The 22,523-nt window shown below is 40.9% G+C and overlaps 1 protein-coding gene and 1 non-coding gene across 10 annotated transcripts in view; both read right to left on the bottom strand.

The window, feature by feature from the left end:
- CAMK2D (calcium/calmodulin dependent protein kinase II delta) overlaps positions 1-22,523 on the bottom strand; it is a 259,262-nt gene that overhangs the window by 170,808 nt on the left and 65,931 nt on the right. For all 9 annotated transcript variants that reach the window (XM_037509537.2, XM_054694548.1, XM_054694550.1 and 6 more), the window contains exon 3: positions 2,395-2,454. In XM_037509537.2, the coding sequence (XP_037365434.1) occupies positions 2,395-2,454 (60 nt within the window). The remainder of the gene's footprint in view (positions 1-2,394; positions 2,455-22,523) is intronic.
- Positions 3,785-3,917, bottom strand: LOC119243864 (small nucleolar RNA SNORA2/SNORA34 family). Its single transcript, XR_005124866.1, has one exon. It is a non-coding gene; the product is annotated as a small nucleolar RNA SNORA2/SNORA34 family (small nucleolar RNA).

Here is a 22,523-nt window from a genome sequence, read left to right as displayed (position 1 = left end):
GTCAAAAAGCAGAATTTCATTCCCTAAAGTTCTAAAATCTGACAGATTTAAGAAAACAAGCAAATAATAAAATGCAGAACAAGGTGGGACGGGACACCTGCCACCCACTGCTGAGATGACACATGGTTTACCGCAGAGAAACCAGGCCCCCGCGCGCTCTTCCCTGCATGGTCTGAAGCAGCCGCAAGGAAGCCCCGTCATGGGTGGGATGCTGGTCTCTGCAGACAGTGACTTCCCCCAGCACGGCCACTGCTGCCCACACAGAAGGTCCACTCTCAGAAGGCCATGATGGCAGCTGTCTTCTGGACACACCTTCTGCCCCCTGCTGCATACTTTTCTGCGACAGTCACTGTCATTGCTGCCACTGAGTCATCTCTCGTTAGCTAGTGTCACGGACTGAAAAGTCCATCCAAACTCATGTTCATGTCCTAACCCCAGGGCCTCAGAATGTGATTGTATTTGGAGACAGAGTCTTTACAGAGGTAATCAAGTTAAAACGAGGTCATTAGAAGGAGGATAATCTAATCTGACTGGTGCCATTAGAAGAAGAAATTACAACAGAGACAGCAATCAGGGGCAAGACCCTGTGAAGACACAGGGAGAAGCTGAGCATCTACAAGTCCAGGACAGAATCCTTAAAGGCCGCCAACTGAATCGCGCCATGGCTTCAGACTTGGGAAATGAAATCTCTCTGGTTAAGCCACCTGGTCTGTGGGGCTTTGCTACAGAAGTCCTAAGGAAAATGACACAGCACCAAGAGATGCACAGACTTCTATCAGAGCACAGCACTTGCAAAGAGGTATTCTTACATTTCAGAGTTTTGTTCTCTCTCCTAACCAGAAGGCTCCTTCCTAGATAGTAGTTCATTAAAACTTCAGATTTTCTGGGCCTCCCTGGTGGCCCAGGTAGTTGAGCACCTGCACTGTGAAGCTGTCCACAGCCTTTGCAGAGTGGGTTCGATCCCAGCCAGCCAGCGTGAACCCCACATGGTACAGCAGACCTCTCCTGTCTCGCCCACTGCTCCCCTCAGCAGTGTATTTCGTCAGTCTGCCTGTTCTGTTCCCCACACTGTCTCTGGTGAATCCTCTCACCCTCCTGCACATCTGGCCTGTACCCTGGTTCTTGTATAAATAAAAATAAATCTTTAAAAAAACTTCAAATTTCCTTAGTCATATCTATTCACTTACTTATTTCAGGACTTCATTCACTTCCCACAAATGAAGGATACTGAAAACTCTAAAGCAGGGACAGAAATGGAATGGCACTATACATAAAATTGAAAGAACTATAAATCTGCTTTGTGAATGATTTGCAAATTCTACTGATATCACTCCTCTTCACACCACTTCTACATCAGAAATATTTTGGTTGACAATGAAAGTAACAGCTGGGACAGCAACATCTCCCCAAAATAGAACACACTTTGTTCTATTTTTCTTGTATTCACCCATTTTTTTATTTTTGAAATTTTCATGTTACTTTATAATTCATAAGATAAAATCTTCTAAAGTACTCTCACTAGTTCCTAGAATAGAATCAATAATATTTTTTGCAGAACAGGTAAAAAACTCATTTGGCTGACTAAAATTACAACCTCAGTTTCTATCTCTCCATGCTTCCACAGCAGCAATCAATCCTTAGACACGCACAGAAGCACTATTCAATCAATACTATTATGTATAAAATAAAGATAAACCTGCTCTGTGAACGTTTTACAAATTCTAAGAGTTATCACCCTCCCTCATACCACTTCTACATCAGAAGGTTATTAAGTCTCAATACACAGAGAACTGTCACCTTTTGGAAAAGGAACCTTTCAAGGTAATTTTTAGATTCGTTTCATTGTTATCTTCACAACTGCCCTACAAATTAGGTAAAGGATATCATTTCCATTTTGGGTAGAAGCCAGTGTGAGGACACCAATAGTTAATGCAGCAGATTCCAACATATGTATTTAAAATAAAGTTAACAGAAGATAACCAAGAATGCTTCAAATTATACTGAGTTTCTCCACCAGCTGGTATGTAATCAACTTTGTTATTTTGTATTGTGCACATGTATATACACACACATGCATGCACACACACTTTCTATACAAGTAAGAAACATCAGTTCTTGACTCAATTAACATAATCATCTCTAGTCTTTTTTAAACATAAATGCCTCTGATTTCCACAAACTTAGAGGCAATTTAGAGATGATTTTTACTTTCTTTGCCTGCTGCAAAGATTGTATTACAAAAACTAAAGAATTAAATGCAACCTAATGCAACATAAGAAACTTTGTGTTTATAGTTGCAAATATTCTAGATTATTAAATTAACATTTCTATTGTGGCAAAATATGTATAAATTTTTTAGCTAATGTTTAAAATACAGTGAAAACATTTCCTTACCAATATTGGGGTGCTTTAAGAGACGGCAGATCCTAGCTTCCCTTTCCAGTTTCTGATGATCTGTTTTAAAAAAGAATATATAGAAAAGTCACAATTTTTAGCAAAAAAAAATGAACATGACAGTCACAACATACCAAAATGACCTAAATCCTCTATAGTTACTTGTCCTTTGATTTTTTTTAAGTAGTTGAATTTTACATTAGGAAAACACATCATAGTTTTTAACAAGCTAATTTTCTTTATTTTTCATTGACTGGAAACTTGATAGAAGTAGAGAGTGAATTTGGACTTGGGCTGAGGAAGATGATGAAAATGGCAAGAAACAATAATACTCTTTCTTATCTTTACCTTCAGGATGTACTGTCACAACAAGTCAAATAACCCGGTAGAGTTCAAGACATTCCAGCAGAGACACTTATCTGGAATTTTACCCCAGGGCAGCCCTTGATCACACTTTTCTCCTAGTGCGGAATCCCAGTGAAGGCCAGGCAGCGTGTGCAGCTGTCATTTCTCCCTAGCCTCCCATACTCTGGACTAGACAGTCCAGTTCACCTTTGTCTTTTGTGACCCAGCATTTCAAAGAACGCCATCTTATCTAATTTTTACAGAGAATATTTCTCATTTTGGTTTGGCCATTGCTAGCTCATGATTTTGTTCAGCCTTCGCCATGTCAGCCAGAACATCCTCTTTCTCAGACTCACATCTGGGGGAACACACTGTCTCAAAAGTGAATCCTTTGATTACCTGGTCAAGGTGCTGTTGAATTTCTCTGCTAAAGAATTCTTTTTGCTTTTTTTTTTGATACTAATAAGTATGTGGGAAGACTTAAATCCATGAAAACATCCTGTTCATCACAATTTTCCATTTACTGACACTTTCTGCCTGAAGCTATCTTTACTATGATAGTAGCAAAATGCTGATTTTTCTCTCCATCACAGTAAAATGTTTTTAATTAAAAAAAAACCTGTATTTCTCAAAACAGAAAAACTAATGAGAAGAGGACATTCTTTCACATTTTTGCTAATCTTTAAGATGTCTGGCTTAAGAAAAAAGAGCTAAATTCTCATATTTGCTTCGATATTTAACTAATTCTCTTTATTTTTCATTGACTGGAAACTTGAGAAAGTTAAATAGAGAAATGAATTCAGAGTTGGGCTGAGGAAAATGATGAAAATGGCAAAAATCAGTAATAATGCATTGTTGGTTTGGTTGAAATGAATGAAAAGAGCTCTGACTTCAGAAGGATATGTAGTTGGAAAAGGAGAAAATATTTTAATAACCTTTTCAGATGATATTGCATGTTATTTTTAAAACCAATACGTTACTTTTGAACATTCCATTTTTTTTAAACCTAATATAGTGCAATTGTGCTGTTCAAAAAATAGCAATAAACTGTTTCGTCCAACTGAACTAGCCATTCCCACTTGCATGCTGAGTGGCCAGAGACTGTAGGAAGATCTTGTTCTTGGCTCCTGTTTGAAACCAACAGCTACAGCAAATCACTGGTCTTGATTTAGGGCCTCTGGATTATTCTTTAATCTTACACCAAAGCTCAACAAATGGTAGTTACTGAAAGGTCAGTTGCCCTTTGAAATCAGAAACCTTATCAATCAGCTTTATGAAACCATATCAAAGAAGTGATGAACTTTAGTATTGTCATCAATTTTCAACCTTGTTTATTATCCAATATAATGATGTTTTACTCTCTCAAAATCCACTGTTCTTTTTTTGCACTTGGAATCATTTATCCAGGCATCAAGTTACACCATGATGTACTGGTAATTTAGAGAATACTGTTTCAATACATTCTGTACTTCTTTCAAATGCTGACACATTTCATTATACAGTATCATAAAAATAACAAGTGTTAATATCACCACCTGATCTCATCAGAACAATCTTCAAATTTAGAAATCAGTCAAGTTTTCATGGACAGAAAAAATTTCTAAAATTTTACTTTCTGTTTGAAAGCTGGAGTTGTTTATTAAAAATAAATGCTGTTCATTGTTTCCCTTGAAGCAACAGACTCACTTTGTTCATTTTTTGAGAAAATGTCTGTCAAAAACCTAAGTCTGTTCATATTTCTTGTTTTTTTTTTTTTTCCAGGTAAAAAAGGTATCCCATGAAAAATGAGTGAGTGCAGCTTTCAACTCAAGCAACTGTCCAGGTACTATCCTGTTTTACCACTTTGTACTTTGATATGGGTCAGGAATGTCCCATATCATCACGCAGAATGTTATAAAGATGTGTGATCAAAGGTCAAGATTTAATAACAAGTACAACTTTAATTGGTTCATCAAGGATGATCCTAAGTAAAATTAGGTGTGTTTTTGGTCTATGAATATCTGATGCAGCATGATACACTGCCTTGGTTCATGCAAAGGATCCAGCATTCTTTCCTTTTTACTGGCAAAGTATGTTTCCCACTACTTCTTTTGCATCCTAAGTACAAATACAAATACAAATACACACACAAACACACACCAGTGTCTCAGTTTTACTATGAAAATGGTTTTAACCACTTAGTTCAACCAGAGAGTTTTTAGGGGACTGCTGGGTCCACAGACCACACTTTTGAGAAACACTGGAATACTATAAAGGTTTCATGTAATACAGGTGATTTTTTTTCCAATTTTGGATAATATTTTAAACTTCTATAGCACTATTAATAGTTCCAAGAAAGAATGTCTTAAAGAGTCATTATGTCATTGGATAGGATCTAAATGTGTATCTACTGTATTTGAATTGCAAAATAGAAAGACACAGTCTCTGGTCTTGCCACCATCTATTTGGACAAGTAGTTCAAATAAATACAACTTCTTCAAATCCCTTTCTGTCTTTAACAGCTCTTCATTCTTAAGACAAAGTATTTCTAGGATATTCTTATTTAGGAATATACAGGGAAGCAAAAAAGGTTATTCCAGATTTCAGAAATGCATCTAATATCATCTTAAATACTATAAACTATGACATGTAAAAATATATGGGAAGCATGCTCATAGGACTTTCAATTTTGTTAAGGAGACAGGGTTTAAAAATCACAGATATTCTGACTCACACAGTTATGTTACAATAAAGAAGAATGAAGGAGTCATATTGATAATAAGTGGGAGAGAGTTATAACTACAGAGATGAACAAAATCACAGATTTTTTTATAACCTCTTCTTTTGAGCTCACCTGTTTCCCTGTAAAACTTATATGTTCCCTATAAAACTAATCCCCAGTTCTCCAGAATGGAATGTATTTAGCCACAGCATCTTCAAAGTGTAATTAAGTTCAAGTAGAGTCATTAGTGTGGGTCCTAATCCAATATGACGGGTGTTAAGAAGAGATTAGGGCACTGACATGCAAGAAATCATAGGGACAAGATGGCTAATTACAAGCCAAGGAGACCTCAGAAAAACACAACCCGTCAACACCTTGCTCTCAGACTTTCAATCTGAAGAATCTGAAAAATACTGTTCTGTTGGCTAAGCCCCATCTGTGCTAATTTGTGACAGCAGCCCTGACTAACTCATACTGCATTAGATTTCTCTTGCTATGCGGCAAACTGCCACACACTTAGAATCTCACAACACATATTTAACTACAGTTTTGGTGGGTCAGGAACTGAAGCCTCATTGAACTGACCCTTTACTGTAGGGTCTCTTACTAGGCCGCAGTGAAGCTAGCAGTCAGGGATGGGGTCTCATCTGAAGACCTGACCGGGGGAATTGCTACCAAGTCCACATGGCTGGCGGCAGCATTCAGCTCCTCAAGAACTGCAGAGCTGAGGGGCTTAGCTCCAATTGGCTGCTTGCTGGGGATGCTGCAAATTCCATGTCATGTGCCTCCTGGGGAGCTTCATCAAAGGCTCCATTGGAAAGAGCCTGCTAGCAAAAGCAACGTTCTTACCTCATCGCACCAAGGACGGCCAATATACTAGCCATGCGTGAGTTTCTAGGAAGGCCCACTTTTAAGAGGAGGGGGGGTCTACAAGGGTTGGAATGTAGGGAGGTAGGGGTTGCTGGACCATCTTGGAGTTTGCTGCCACAAACGATGTTTTTAAGAGTGCTCTCTGAGCTCTGCTATCCTTCTATACGATCATGTAACTTGGTGATCTCCCATGAATCACCCAGCACTCTGAACTCTCCCATCGGGGCATGTTTTGACATCTCAAATATGATGATAGAACTGAAGTTTTCATGAAAACCAGAATTCAGCAATAATGAACATGCCTGTCACCTAATGTGCTTCTCATTCAAAATCAAGTTCATAACTTTCCTTTAGAGACAGTAGGCAGGTGAGGAGGCGTGATTAGGTGTCTATTATTACTAAAAGCACATTTCTTTATTTATCCTGCTGAAGATATGAGTTAGTATTACATTAAAATTTCCTTTACTTTTAATTCAGTCAGCCAAAAAAAAAAAAAAATACATCCAACCTCATGATTCCCAGTTCTCATAACCTCCCTGGTAAAAGGCAAAGACAAATAATAAAAGGCAAGACATTTATAACATTGTTTATGGCCATTTGAAGATTTTCTTTTATTGTCCACACACCCTGCAGCTAGTATGGGATCAGTCTCATTGATCAGTTAGTATTTATTAAAGTGCTCAAATTATAATCGTTTGGCTTTATTCTTCCTTTGAAACTCAAGACCATGCTGTTCCGTGAATACAAATGTAACCCCTCAGGCGGTCATCTTGTCCGGTCTGATGAGGTACGAGCCGTTATAAGTACAGGACTGGAGACCCACATATAAACAACGCCCATAGGAAAATCTAACATTGTTCAAAATTGATCAGTAGAGAATAGTATTATCTAGCACACAGACTTCTGGATTTTAAAACTGCTCTTGACAAATTTGAGAAAATGTTAACTATTCCTGCCCATCTTTAAGATACTTTTTTAAAACATATATAAGGTATTTATTTCAAAGGAAGTGGAAAATGTGAACTGGACCTAATGAAGTAAATCCTTCACTCCAGTCACAAATGAAATGTTTGGAAATTTCGTGACCAGAATAACTGGTTACAAATGGAAAGTGAAGTACTGACCAGGAACCACTTTCACAGAGGACAGGAATATCCAGAAAGCGACAGAAATGACAACTTACTCACTTGGGAACTTTTATCAGTAAGTACATTTAAAAAATAACTACCCCCCCCCCAACACCAAAGCTTTAAACTGTTGACCTCTCAGGGGAGTAGAGGGGGTGGACTTAATAATCATCGCTTTCCTACATAGACGACATCAAATAATTTTATCTTTTTTGACACTGCAGGGTCATTAAAGTATTAATTATTACAGCGACTTATACAGAGAAGCCCTAGGAGGTTACTGAGGTCTCTGCCCTGAGTCCAAACCTGACCCTGGCTGTGCTTTGTGGAACCACCTGGGAGGGGTGAGCAATACCCAGAGCAAGGGAAGGTGCGTGGCCTTTTGTTGTGATGAGTCACCTGCCACCCCTTCCCGAAACACACACACGCACACCAGTGTAAACGTACAACAAATGTGGACATGGCTACCCGCACCCAAAAGGGCTGCCTCTTCTAATTCCCCCTCTCTACACACAGATTCCCACCCCTAAAATAACCACATGGAGCAGCACAGGAACAGGCCCTCCTCAGGCCCAGGAAAGTGCCACATTTATCCTCCACTCCACTAGTAAGTTGTGTTTTGTGGCCTTTGGGCTTGACAGCTTACACGCTGCCTTTCTGCCTGTCTCCTGGGTGCTTCCTTGGCCCTGTGCTCCAGTTTGGCATCAGTGCTTCAGATCACATCTATTTTTGAAGGCAGGTTAATCCTGCTGCTCTGCTCCAACTCGATTCTCAACTCTTTTCACATTTATTCAGTTTCTAAGAAACCAGTCGCAAGTGAGAGACACTCCTACTCTCCCTCTGGAACCGACCTCGCCAGCCGACTTCTCGAGAGGGGAGAGTCAACAAAACGGTCCAAAATACATTTTTTGTTTCGTGACATCTGTTTTTCATACCTTTTCTATTTCTTTATGAATTTGACTGTTCGTCCCCTGAAAATAAGAATTTCCAGTGCACATAATAGGCATGCAATAAGTATCTGCCGAATGAATGCATGGATGAAATTGTCCTTCCTTTCTATCACAACTGCTGTGAACTAAGAAGCGAGAAAAACAAGAGTGTAACTTAGCAGGGACACACGCTCCTTCTCTGAATGGGAGGCTCCACTGCATTAGCACAGGGAGTCTGAGACACTAGGTGGCCAGTCAGGAGCCTTGCTTTCAAGGGTTGGGATTAAATACTGAATTCATCGCTTCTTCTTAGAAAACTACTTGTAGCTGAACTACTGGTACCTAATGAGGCATGCTTGTGGTAAGAATATAGATTCTGTTCATTTAAGTGGGTCACATCTTAAATCATAGTGTATGACACGAGGACATACTGAAGTCACTTGATTACAGACTCTGAGTGAGACGTGTAGGGGTCCAAGCTATCATTCCTATAACAGGAGGTTTTTAAAATTCATAATTAACTGTTACACTTTATTTTTATTCTTTTGAACGGTGCTTATTCCATGCCATAAATCTGAGTTTTGAACTCTTTGACCTAGATTCTTTCTAACATCAAGTACTGGTCACTCCGGTTGCTTCTGCTGCCTACCATATCCTGAACAAGTCAGGAAGATTATAAAACTACATGAGGGTCGGGACGCTACTCCTTCCCGGCTAAAGCAGAATTAGTTATACGTGCTTATAAGTTTGTAATCTTAATTCAGAAGTGAGTCATTTTAAAGAATTTCTTTTCTGTGTGGGAAGTTCATTCAAACCTTCAATTGTGAAGTGTGGTACTGATCCAAATGCAATTCTGTAGGAACCGGGAACCATGGTTCATGGTTTCCTTTCTGTGGAAAATGTTGCTTCCTGATTTTCTTTAACATTTATTCATAAAAGATGAACCAGGTGTCTGCTTCACTTAAACTTCCTTCTGCACTTTTATCTCTGGAGGAAGAAGGAACTGGCGGCTGTTGTAATTGTCAAAAGCACATCATCAAACTGACTGTGGACCACGCTAAGGGGTGGGAGATGCCAGGTTACGCAACAGAGTTCACTCAGAAGAGCTGTGACCTGGTTCTACCACTGACTACTAGTTGGGTGTCAGAGTTTCACCTGTAAAATTTTTAAACTCTAGGCATACAATCCTTAGCACCAATACTATACCTAGAAGAAAGTAGTTATCAATCAATTACAGTACTATCATTATCACTGTTATTACTAAAATTTGTTATAACTTTAAAAGAATTAAATTTCTGAAATTTACATTGAGTATATTAATGCCATCAAATCTTACTCATCAGAACTCTAATATACTATCAAAGTAACTCTTTTTCATAAAATCATTTGATTATGACATCCAGGTCATTGGTAATAGAGAGAGTAGAAGAACCACTGAAATGTACTATCTGAAAAAGATAAGATTAATAGAGTGAAATATGGAAAAAATTCAGTTATTTAATTTTCTGGTATACTCTAAATACCTCAAAAATAAAAAAAGATACAGGAAAAACTTATTTGTCCAAGTGTAAATTTTCTAAACAAATGCAATTGACCAGCTTTACATGCATATTAATAGAGTCTATTCAACTAGCTCACACATCTCAAATAAATCCTGTTCTATTAATTTATCATAATAATTTCAGATGGAGCTATAGGAAAGTGTTTACTATCTAAAAGTATAAAGTGATAAATTGTGAAATTGGATGCCACTATTTTTATGCTGCGCTATGGGAAAAATATTTCCCTCTCCCTTCATAATATCGGCATTCATTCAGAGACAACACATCTGCTATGAAAATAATGTTTTACATAAAGGTATGCAAATGTAAAACAAAATTTCTAGCTTACAAGGCTGCTACTCAGCAGCAATTTAAAAGAAGATATAATATGTTACAGACCTTTTACAATTGCAAATGATGAACAATAATTTACATATTTTATAGAAATGTTTGTTTAATATCAGCTCAAAGAGACTATCCACATATCTATGAAAAACGTAGTGAGGCCATGGGAACACAATTCAGACCCACGAGCGATGCGGTCTCTTAGAAGCCTGTCACTAGCTCGAAGGGATGGGCTAAGGGAATTTGAATGTGGAGCATTCACTCTTTGGGGGTAAAGCCTGTGCGTAACTGTGAGGCGCACAGGCACAGGGCACACACTGCTGAAAAGGACACTTCTACTGGGTGTAGATTTCCTCTGGAAGTTAAAGGAGGAGCCCTGTTTACGTCCTGTGGCAACAGCTGATGTCAGCCAGCTCTGTCCCAGGCTGCAGCCTGTGAGGGGCCTGCCTGTGGCTTTCCCTTGGGAATGAAGGCTCCAATGCGTGTGCCTGTGATCCTGCTGACATGGCAATGCCGCTCACTGCACGGTCTAGAGCAGGGAACCTGTATGAGAAGGCTCACCAAAGGATCAGCAGGAGCAAACCAGCAAACCTAAGAACAAGAGGGTGGACCAAAATTGGCAGAACGCCTGGACAAGTCCCTGCGGTAGGTCAGACAGGGCTGGTCCAGAAGGAGAGAGAAATTTACAAGATGGCAACTAGGACCCAGGTATCAAACTAAGAGTCCACCTGGAACAGGTGATTATCAAAGGTGCCACTTCAAGCTGTGACATCAACTGATTATTAACATAAAAAACAAACCCTTACATAAAAACATTAGGAGAATGTCACTGGTACATATTAAGAATTAAAAATTTTATCTTTATTTTTAACAGCATACCAATAATTTATCTGCATATGTATTTTAAAGTTATCCTAACTGCATTCCTTTAGAGGCAGGAGATAAATTCTGCATAATATCTATCCTTCTACCTTCCGTCTCCACAATTCGGTCTACAGTGTATTCTAGGTATGATTTTTCTTGTCAAATAGGTAGAAATTGCCACACACTTCCATTTTCATGTTTAGGCATAATAGAGCGAAGTCACTTGAGACTTTGCATAAAAATTCTTTCAAACTTACTACCTAGACACTAAAAGGCCCCAGAATGGAAATAAGACATACAGAATATAAATACAATCCCGCCTCACCTCGTACTCCCAGCAGCCCCACTGAGGTGCAGTCACACGGTAAGTAGCACAAGAGAGTATTTACTTCAGGGATTTTGCTGTAGTCTTAGTTTTTCTTATTGGGATAAACATTTTGCTATACTTAAGCATGTTATTCTAATAATTAAATGCACAGTTTATGCGAAACAGTGAAAAGTATGAAATATTTATATAGTTTTCCATGGGTAATTCTTCCTTGATAGTTTAATACTAACACATCAAAAATAGACAGAAGAGAATGACTTTGGGTAGTAAGTTCAAAGAATGGAGGAAAGAAATACAGGACACATGCTTGTCTGTGGTTCCTCTGGACATGCAGTTATTTCTTTTTCTGGGAGGAGTTACCCTCAAAGATAAGTGAAACCCAAAGAGCTTACTCGGAGGGCCTCCCAGACTCACCCCATAGGTTTTCATAAAACCTGCACAACAAGATATTTTCATAGCTTTCAGTTATGATCGCTATTTCTTTCCACACACCTCTCCCCTTGACTACACTTCCCCTTATGCTGAGTAATACTGGAGTGGCCAAGAAAATTTCTGAGACTTAGCAAAGGGAGCAAAGTAAGGACACAATTTAGTTGGAATTAATGAAGCACATTTACGTGATTCCCAGTCTCTTATGTGCACAGTTATTTCACTGCTACCATCCCCATGCAGGAATGCTCCCAGGAATTCACTGCCTTCCCTGCTGTCCTCAGGGCGGGGGGTGTTACCCCAGAGAGGCTCATGCTATGTATTTGCACTGCACACACCACAACGTGGGTCGGTACCCCTGGAAAGGTTACTCCTGGAAACTGACTTTGGCATTTTTCTGAATTTTGTTAGGCTCTTCAATATTTGTCAGCTTAAAAATCATTTCTCAGAACTTTCATTCTCAACATATATTCACTTTTGAATTTAATTTTGTATACGCAATGTTATTTTCCTTAGGGAGAATCTCCCCAATTGCATTTTCTTCAGGATCTACAAAACCTGGATCCACACTCATACTTAGGGGAAAAAGGAGGTAACTTTTTTGTTTGAATTCTCATCATAAAAATCCCACACTTGTGTAATAAAATACAACATTCTTAACACTAACTTTCTTGTTTAAGTGAATAGAAACTCATTTATCCTGCTAAAACTGGTCATTAAAAAGCCACACATAACTTAGATTAGTCACAAGTGATCAACCAGAGTGAAAAGAGCTCCAAGTGGAAAATCAGTGGCTTCCACTGGCATTGGTGATTCCAGAAATAAAGGCAAAAAGGGAAAAATCTTATCAATGTGAAAAATGACACTTCTCTCTTCTCCATGCAGATACTTAAAAAATTGTGATAACAAGCTTTTACATGAAGGGAGAAAAACTCCTACTGTAGACATGGTAAGTAAACATTAACACATTCATTAAGCAGACACGGACACAGATGTTTTGGAAGATAATTTATAGCCTAACTAGTCATGAACTAGTAATTAAAATAGATACTGATTTTAATAATGATACCCTATTAAACTGTACTCCCCAAGGTAAAAAATGCAAGCCCCTCAGTCCTGTCTCTACATGTGTTAATCCTGTGTTCCTAGTTTACCTATTTCGTGGATGTTTTTGCCTCTGAAACAAATACACACAAGGTCTAACAGAGCCAAATGACAAAGCTTACTCCAGAAACCAGACAGTGACATGACATTGTCTAGGTTCCAGTTGAAATCCTGAAGGCTGAAAGCAAAATAGTCAGGGATAGGATCTCAGACCACCTTTAAAACTTGCTAAGAGGCCAGGTGAGGCCCTTCTATCACCAAGGGCCTGCTCTCACCCAGCTGCGAAGGTCACAGGCCCCCAAAGAGGGCTGCTCAGGACAGATTCCCCCCAAGCCCCTACCTCCTGGTCTCCTCCTTGTTGGAAAAGACCTTACTCCCAAGCACCTGATTGAGGGAGGAGGGGTCTCCAAGAGGATACTGAAGAGGAGTGTCCCCTCAGGTTTGAGAAAAACGAACTATTTTAAACCCAACCCTACCACCATGGTTCTTGCGTGCTTCCCACCGTTGTTTGGATCCTACTCCCTCCTCCACCCCCCGTGGTATGTCTCTGATTTATAATTGCCTGTTGATTTTATTAGTTTTTTTCCCCTGATCCATTATTGGGATCCTCTACTTCCCTGCTATAAGTGAGGCCATCAGGTATTTTTCTTTTTCTTTCTGGCTCATTTCGCTGAGCATGATCCCTTCCAGCTCCATCCATGTTGCTGCGAATGGCATGAGTTTATCTTTTTGGCTGCTGAGTAATATTCCATTGTGTATATGTACCACATCTTCTTGATCCAGTCATCTGTTTGGGGGCATTTGGGTTGTTTCCATAGCTTACCTACTGCAAATAGTGCTGCGGGCAGTGAGAATTTTCAGGGGACTATAACCAAGATGAAAATGCATACATTGTACAAAAATGAAACATGATGAAAAATGATGTAAAAATATATATAATTAAAAATAAACAAAGAAAGAAAAGAAAAAAAACAAACCTGTCCCTAAAGGCACAGCAAAGAAGGGTCTGTCGTGATGGGACGGTCCTTCCCCCAATGGCTAGACAAGGATGCTGGTTCCATGTACCTGGATGTGGGCCTTAGGAGGGCCAGAGAGTCTTACAAGAGACATCCCCAGCACATCCCCAAAAGCAGAGGAATGAATGCCAGAACCCAGGAGCAGGAAAGGCAGTTAAAAACATGCATGGGGGAAAGCAAACATTGTTTCAAAATGAACAATGATGTGAAAAATATATCAAAAAATTAAAAAAAATAAAAACAACACGCATCCCAGGGAGGCAGGAGCCCCTAGCAAAACTGAAGCCAGACATCTCAGGAGGGATGGTTCAAAAGACATAAAGTGCCCAAGAAAGACTCAGCAGCCATGTGCCATCAGACAGGGCTGGGGCCCACCTCCCAGGAGTCTTTCTGAAGGGCCACCTCTAGCAAGCCCTGAGGGAGAAGAAGACAGTGACAGAGTGCGGGTCCCCCTCTCTGGCGCTGCAGGCTCCTGAGAGGATGCAGACCTGGCCTGGGAGAGGGAGTGTTAAGTGATAGGACACTGTGCAGGGCTCTTTCATCTCTGAAATCCAACTATTCTTGTGACTAAAAGGAACTGCAAAGCTCTGACCAGGATTTATCAAGGGCAGGAGAGGAAACGTACGGCAGGTTTGAGGGTGCTGGGGGGTGGTTTCAGCAGGGGCAAACGATCAGGTTACAGTATTTTAAAACGATAGTCACAGATTATAAATATTTCACTTAACCAATCGTAAGCGCCTGGCATTTGGATTTACTGAGTATCACTCCTTCCTTCCCAACGTCTTCCTCTGCTTTCACAGGCCTGGGCCCCAGCTCCCTGGAAGCAGAACCTGTTTTAAATATGTTTGTGTACTTTCCAAGCAGCTACAAATTTCCTAAATACGACACTTCAGGAGAGCATCATCTTAGTCCTTGTGATGTTGACATTACAGTGCATCTGAAAAGCAGGGTCAAAATTCCCTGGACTAAAGGAGTGGCATTATGACTTCATCGTTACGCCAGATGTTATCCTTCTGGGAAAGCATGTTTATCTTTTACCTAGAATGCTCTTGTTTAAGTACTGCATCATTTACAACACGTATTTGGCTTTGGCCTGGCCAGAGAAGCCGGGCCCTCTGGAAGGCCAGAGCTTTTACAACCCACCTGGTCCAATACACACAAGGAGGCATATTAAATGCCAGCTAGACTGACATCGGTTCCTGTGAACTTCTGAAAGAGGAAGATGTTTCAACACTTTTAAGTGCAAACTTTAAAGCCACCAGACAAAAACCTGTTGTGGCCTGACAGATGAAGTTAGCTTTCCACGCGCCCATGTGAACCAACAGACCCACGGCCCAGCTGTTACGTGTCTTCCTGTGGAATGACCCTGAAAACATTTCCTGGTTTGTGCTAATCCACAAGTATCATCGGACTCAAAATGAGGCTCCCTAACAGCTGGAATGGCAGGCAGCGAAAGCCCTAGGGGCTTGTGAGTTTTTTGAGTTAGGTTTCTTTTTTCTATTTTTTTTATATCACAGATAAATCAATGGCTACTTCTCCCCAGGGGATAGAACACCAGCGGCACTGGGGGAGAAACCCATACCATTTGCTCCTGGAAACCTGAGACTCGAGGCATTCTGCCAAGTGACCTGGAAATATGGGAACACAAGCAGGCCTTTGGCGAGGGCATCCTGCATTCAGTTCTTGCAGGGAAATCCAACAGGCGCCCCAGAGCCGCTCCTGCCTCGTCCATCCTTGACAACGTACCGTCTACTTCCCACAAGTCTCTTTCCCTTCCACACAAAAACAACAGCTTCCAAGTGAAAAAAAAAAAATACACATGACGTATATCAGATAAGAAAAATAAGTATTTAAAACTCCACTACCCAGATACACCGTTATTTACATTTTGAAGTCTGCCCTGCCAGCTCCCTTCCTTTGCATATACGTGATATAATCCTTTTGACTTTAAAATCACACTTTGCACATGTCTGTAAAATGGTAAAATCCTACAGGCAATTGCCTGGTACAGAGACACCTGACTGGCTGACTAAATGGAGGGCTGAAGAAGCTCGCAAGCTTGAATTTGGGGAGAGGGAGACATCCTTTTCAGGCAAGGAATATTCCCAATCCTATGAGTGGCGGCCTCCCTGTGTATCAAGAGGATGTGACTAACTAGCTCTTCAAATTATTTGCATAAACTGTAAAGTGCCCACGGAATCAGAAGGGAATTAATTATTCGGATCAAGGTCACTTTTGAATGTACAAACGTGACTGAGGGCCTACTATGGAAATCGTGGCCATGCAAAGGAAAACAGAGTCTGTAGGATAAAATACCGTGGAAAGTCGTAAAATCTGCCAGCTTGTCAGGAAATAAAGACAGTGAAGCCTTCCGGGTACAGCAGTCTGCTGTTTACTCCACTGGCAATTACTACTCCACTTCAGTCTTCAGCTGCTGGCGTCTGTCTAGGGGTGAAGGCAAGAGGAGCTATGCAGCCTCTATGGGCACAGGCAAGCCACGGCTCTGCCATCTTGGCTTCTGTGGCACAGAGTGGGAGGCTGCTTTAACTCTGAGCTTGATACATGCACATATTGATCAAAATGCAATGAAAATATGGGGGGAAAATCACAAAATCTAGACTCTATCACTCACACCTTACGAAATGTAAACTTGGTTAGGTCCCACCCAACCACTCAACTGACTTCACTTGTTGGAGACCTGGCGCTGGCGGGTCTTTTGCTTCCCCCAAAGCCCGTCAGCACGGGGGGCTACTTCCACATCGTGCTGGCAGCTAGCTGTGGGCGCTCAGCTCCATGACCTCTTGGTCTCAGTGACCCTCACATTCCCTCCATTTCAGTCACCGCTCGAATGGTCATCCTTTGTAACTTGGTCATCTTCCTTCAGAAACAGGAAGCTGAAAATCCCCCTGGCCACCGCCAACTGCTCACTTTCCAAAATGTCTGTTCACTGTCTCCTAGGTAACTTTCTCAAAACACTGGAATCCCCTGCCCCCTGTCATTTTCCTATCCCACAGTCCCCTCCACACCGATTCTCCTCCACAGCCTCTGCCTCAGCCACGCTGGCTGCCTCTGTTGCACTAAATTGCCATGAGTGCTCCTGCCTCAGGACCTGTGTGCAAAATACCAACCCATCCCCACTGGGATCTCACTGCTGACTCATTTCAATCTATCAATACCTCCGCTTCTCAGACAAGCGCTTTTCCTTCAAGGAAGCCTTTCAGACATGCTCAAATCCCCTTTCACTGGTTCTCACACACAAGTTCCACTTTATAGTTACTCGGCACATTTACAATTTTTTCAGTCATAATTTTTTTTAAAGATTTATTTCTTTATTTATACAAGCACTGGGTACAGGCCAGATGTGCGGGAGGGTGAGAGGATTCACCAGAGACAGAGCGGGGAACAGAACAGGCGGACTGACAAAATACACTGCTGAGGGGAGCAGCTGGCGGCCGGAGTGGTCTGCGCGCTATGTGGGACCCTAGCCGGCGGCCGGGGATCGAACTAGCACTGCAGAGGCTGCGGGCAACTTCGCAGCCCAGCGCTCAACCGCTGCGCCACCAGGGAGGCCCTTAGTCATAATTTTTTAGAATGATCTGTCCCTGCAATAAACTGTAAGGTTCAAAAGAGAAGTTTTCTTGATTTATTTTTTGTTGCTGTTGTTCACTATTTTATATCTGACACTTAAGTTATTGTCTAGCACACAAATATGAACATATATTTCATTGACTACACAGGGAAAAAGTGGTACAGATAGGAACGTTGGAGAAAGAATGGAGACTATGCCTGATATAGTTTGACTGACCTTCTTCTTGAGAGGCCCATCTGCTCAGTCAGCCCAGAGGCACCTCTAAGACTGAGACAAGACAGACCATACAAATAAGGACTGATAGCCAGCACCGACCAGGGGATGAAAACAGAGCCTAGAATCTAGAAAATTCAATCCCACTTGTATTGAGAAATTCAATCCCACTGTACTGTATGGGATTATCCAGTTTATTTTACATGCCTAAAATACACTTACTATTTTCATATGTAAGCATATGAGACATTGGATATCAAGTTCACTTTCGTAAGTATGTATGCAATCAAACTGAGCTATAATGAATTAAGGACAGTCAAGTAAAAATAGCCTCATGTGAAAGAGGAAACCAAATCTTTTAATGGTGGCAGGACAAAGACAAATCTAATAGGGGTCTCTCGCTAGTGTTCTGTAGGAAATTTGCACTAATAGGCACAGAAGAGGATCTGGCACAGCCTTGATTCAAGCTTCTAAGATCAACCAAACTTGTGTCTTCAAGCAGTTATGCAGCAGTAGCTAATTGGCACAAAAGGCAAATTTTTGAAGTTACGGTGAAATGTCAATTAAAAACAGAAGCTGTTATAATTTGATAGTTGTATTCATCTGAGGGTTAAATAGAAGACTCATGGTTTCCTATGAGTTACCATTAGCAGTCTCCCTGAGCTATGTTACAGCAAATCCCCCTTTAAAAAAAAATCCCATGAAGCAGTTACTTTTATGCAGCAGGCAGAGCCTCTGGCAGAAAGATTGCAGGAGAAGGGGCAGGTGGTGGGCCAGAGGCTTCAGCAGGCTCTGGGACGAACCTGGGCAACATGCTCAGCCCCACAAAACTGCAGGGTCCTTTGTGGTAAGACCGGCAATCAAGGCACCAGTTGTACACAGGAATCCAAAGCCCCTGTCCCAACTATACGGTGCCCTCTACTCAGAGCAGTTCCATTTTCTGACCCTACCCTCTTCCAAGCCATTGTTTTTCTGTTTCTGTTTTTGTTTTTTTAACTTTTCTGTTTTTGTTTTTTTTAACTTTTCTCTAGACATCTACCATACATTCCCCAGGGGTAGAAGGAAGTCACATTTTTTAAGTTACACAATTGAGTTTTGACAAGTCTCATTTCAAAATATATTAAAAAAAATAAGCCAAATCTCTAAATGCAAATTCAAAGTTAAAGCATGAGCCAGGAAACATCAGCCCTCCATTACAATACAAAATCTAATTCTCTGAAACTCTCAGCATACATTCCTTATAATGCGATCAATTTCACCGTAGATGTCAGACTTATTTCTTATTTGAAAAGGAAGAGTACCAAATCCAAACCATTTAGGAAGGAATAAAAGGAAGAGAGAGAGAAGAAAGGCCTCTGTTACACTCAAAAGTATGTACCTGAAGACGAGCTAAAGACCAGTCTGTATTTTTAATGCATACTGGAAAGAGCTGTTAGTATTTGATATATAAAGTTTCTTTCCAAAGAGTGATACAATTCAATTAAAGAAAAAGGTTAAGGGAGATTTATTTGGAAATAAAGGATGGTGATTTATAAAAGACCTTACTACAAGTGGCACGAAAGAACGAAAAACCTTATCTGTTAAAGGCTCTGTGTCCAATGGAAACACCTATGCAATGATCCTATACAAAAATTCTATTATGACAGACCTAACAATAATGCAATTTTCATTTTCAGGTGCGCTACATACAAATATGAAAAGTTCCAAATTAATAAAGCACAGAATATGACACAATCCTGTTTTAAAGCAGTCTATTGATTCGTGGCTTGAGGATTCCCCTTCTCCTTGTCCTATTTTCTCACTCTGTGTAAGCTCTTTTCACTGACCAGACTCCGTGAAAGCAGGTGCTGAGATGGAGCGTGCAGTGCAAGATATGCGTCGGGATCAATACTTGCTAAACCGAACAGGATGTGAGGCCAACAATGCACGCCCCACCGGAGAGTGATGGGACAAATCCTGTCCTTCACAGCTTCCCAGTGTCAGACCGAAATGCTTAACAGATGTGAACAGCTATGACCTTGGGAGAGACAGTTCTGGTGCTCCAGTTGTCCCAACTGCTGGAGGTTGTGCGGGCTGCTCACCCCACCACTGGCCAGCCAGGTGTTTCTTGCAGGGGTCCTGAGAAGTAGGCCAGGTTAAGTTCCCATTAATGAATATCTGACTGTGGACTGCCACATTTACAGATGAGAACACTGAGGTGAAACTCTCCCGATCACAAAGACTGGAGGGAAAAATGCTTTTGAGTCATGGGAAAACCTGTCCTTGGCCTGAGTGAAGGTGATGTCTGTTAGGACATGGAGTGATGGCACCATCCTGTTCAGGGAGTTGAGACAAAATAAGGCCACCTAGTATAGGTCTGATTTATAGAAATCCTTTCTCTGGGGCAGCACTGGGCACTCACTGGCGTGGGCTAATTAATCTCACCATCTCCCCATGAGACAGGTGACTCACAAGGAGCTTCACCCTAAACTAAGAGTTGGACAGAACGACGCACTAGAGGAACTTCTGTAATTTTCCCTGAGCCACTACAAGCCCCATGTACCTCACAGCTTCGCACTGACCACATTTAGTAAAGAAAATATTCAGTCGTAGCCCTAGCTGTGTCTAAGCTAAAGCTAGATTTCTCCCCTGACTCCCATCTAGCACATATTACACTTCGGTATGAAAAAGGAGACATATGGTACTCTGTTCTCAGCGCTAAGAGTGAGTGACAGCCAACTTCGAGAGATCACTCAGCAGACACAAGCGTCAGGGCTGCTGTGAGAAACAAAGTCTGACCTCAGATTTTCTAACTCCTTCCAAACTATAGGTACAAGTGATAGACACTGAGGGGCCAGCATCCTAGACCATCATCACCTGGCCGTCCACCATTTAATCCCACCCTTCACTGAGATTTAATGGCAACTGAAACGCGAATACATCTTTTACTTAGATGATTTCTGCTTAAAAGAAGCCAAATGGCATACCCACCATAAAAAGCAGCCTTTTCCAGTTACAAGCTGTTATTTGATTAGTTTTTAATTCCAGCATGTCTGTTCTCCTAGCTCAAGGAATATTTGTAGTTAAAACTGAAACTCTCTACATGGTGAAAATGCCTCAGATGCAGGAGCCGTGGGGGCTGTTGCTGAGCTTCCTTTTCTGCAATTATATGAAGGGAGATGGTAATGCTTTACCAGGTTATTACAATAATTAAATTCGATTCCATACATAGAAACTTCCACCCCAGAATACAAGCTAAATGATTTAGCTGTTGTAGAGAGGATAAATCATCTTAATATATTAGGGTTTCTAAAAATAATTTTCAAATATACAGGGCTTTAAAAGACAGAATGAGAAAAACAGATTGCTAAAGATTATGCAGAATATGTATGTTTATAGTTTCATTAATTTTTCTAAATTGCCGATTATCGTTGACCATTTTTGACTCATTTTCAAAATTTACAAGCTTTTTGATTCAAATCCCTAATTTGGTTTAGTGCCATTCAGACTTCAACTGCTAGTTCAACTTGAAATTATAGTGCAATTATGAGTACATCAAGCTCGTCTTAGTTCCTTTTTCTGCCTCTATTCCAACACAAGTGCCTAGAATCCTCAAATGATTCCCATCTCTCATCCTCTATTTTGCTGAAATCAGACAAGGACCTTTGATTTGGTACTGATGTCAGGAACGCTAGAAATTCTATCAGCTGAGCATTTAGTACTGTAAACAGAAGCAAAGTGTTTCTCCATGATTCATATTAAAGACCTTGGGCTTTAATTCAATGATTTTAACAGAACCATTCTTCAGTGAAAGTCACAACAGAGTCATCAAAGTTTTGCTGGATGAAAGAGAGGCTAAAAGCACAATGTGTTCTCCCGTGGTAATCAACCTGACCAAACTCACTGCCTTCCTTAGAGAAATAAAAGGCTCTTAGTTTCACCAAGTTCAATCATCTGCCAGTTTCCCTAAATATATTTCAGTCAGATGATTTATAATCAAGAAAACAGAATACAAGACAGTACTGGGGAATTAGTGAAAGCTCCTCCAACATCTGGAACTGACTTTCTAAATTAAAGTGGGTAGAAGAATGAGGAGCAAAATATTTTAAACACAACTCATATGTATGATTTTACCCCATTCATGACATTTAATTGGAGATCTCAACGCCACAAAATGGGCTGTGTGCACTAATTTTTTCCCACCCACTTCTTATCATACACCGACGAGGGAAACTATTTTAAGTGGGTGTAGTGGTTTGGTTTCAGGCACATCAAAATCCTCCACCACCTGCACAGGAAACTCTGACTGAAGAACAGGCAAAGCTCCTCGCGGCAGCATCCTAGCCAGTGGCACCTCCCAGGGTGGAGCCTGGTTATGAGATGGTCATGGACAATAAGCAGTGGGGAAGTGGGGAGCTGGACCCCCCCAGCCAAGGCCACGTGATGCCTTTTCTTGTCAGGAGAGGTTTACAACAGCTCAGGTTGCCTCTCTCTTCTTGCAACCTTTGGATGCAAAGAGATTCACCGTTGAATTCAATTAAATATTGACAATATTTCACGTGTGCCAACTGTGAATCAGACACCGTGCTCTGTGTGCTGAGGATACGGAGGCCAGAACAGAGCCCCTGACCTCAGGAAGCCTGGCAGGTCGAGAAGGGGAAGCACACAGATAAATGACACCATCCTATGACAGAAGTGCTAAAAGAGACTTAGATACTCAGTATTGTGGAAACACGGGCGAGAGAGAAA

Source organism: Talpa occidentalis, unplaced genomic scaffold (assembly GCF_014898055.3).
Source record: "Talpa occidentalis isolate TD23 unplaced genomic scaffold, MPIMG_talOcc4v2.1 talOcc4.13, whole genome shotgun sequence".
NCBI lineage: Eukaryota > Metazoa > Chordata > Mammalia > Eulipotyphla > Talpidae > Talpa > Talpa occidentalis.
The sequence above is the reverse complement of the archived record's forward strand: the minus strand, read 5'-3'. Positions and strand labels throughout refer to the sequence as shown.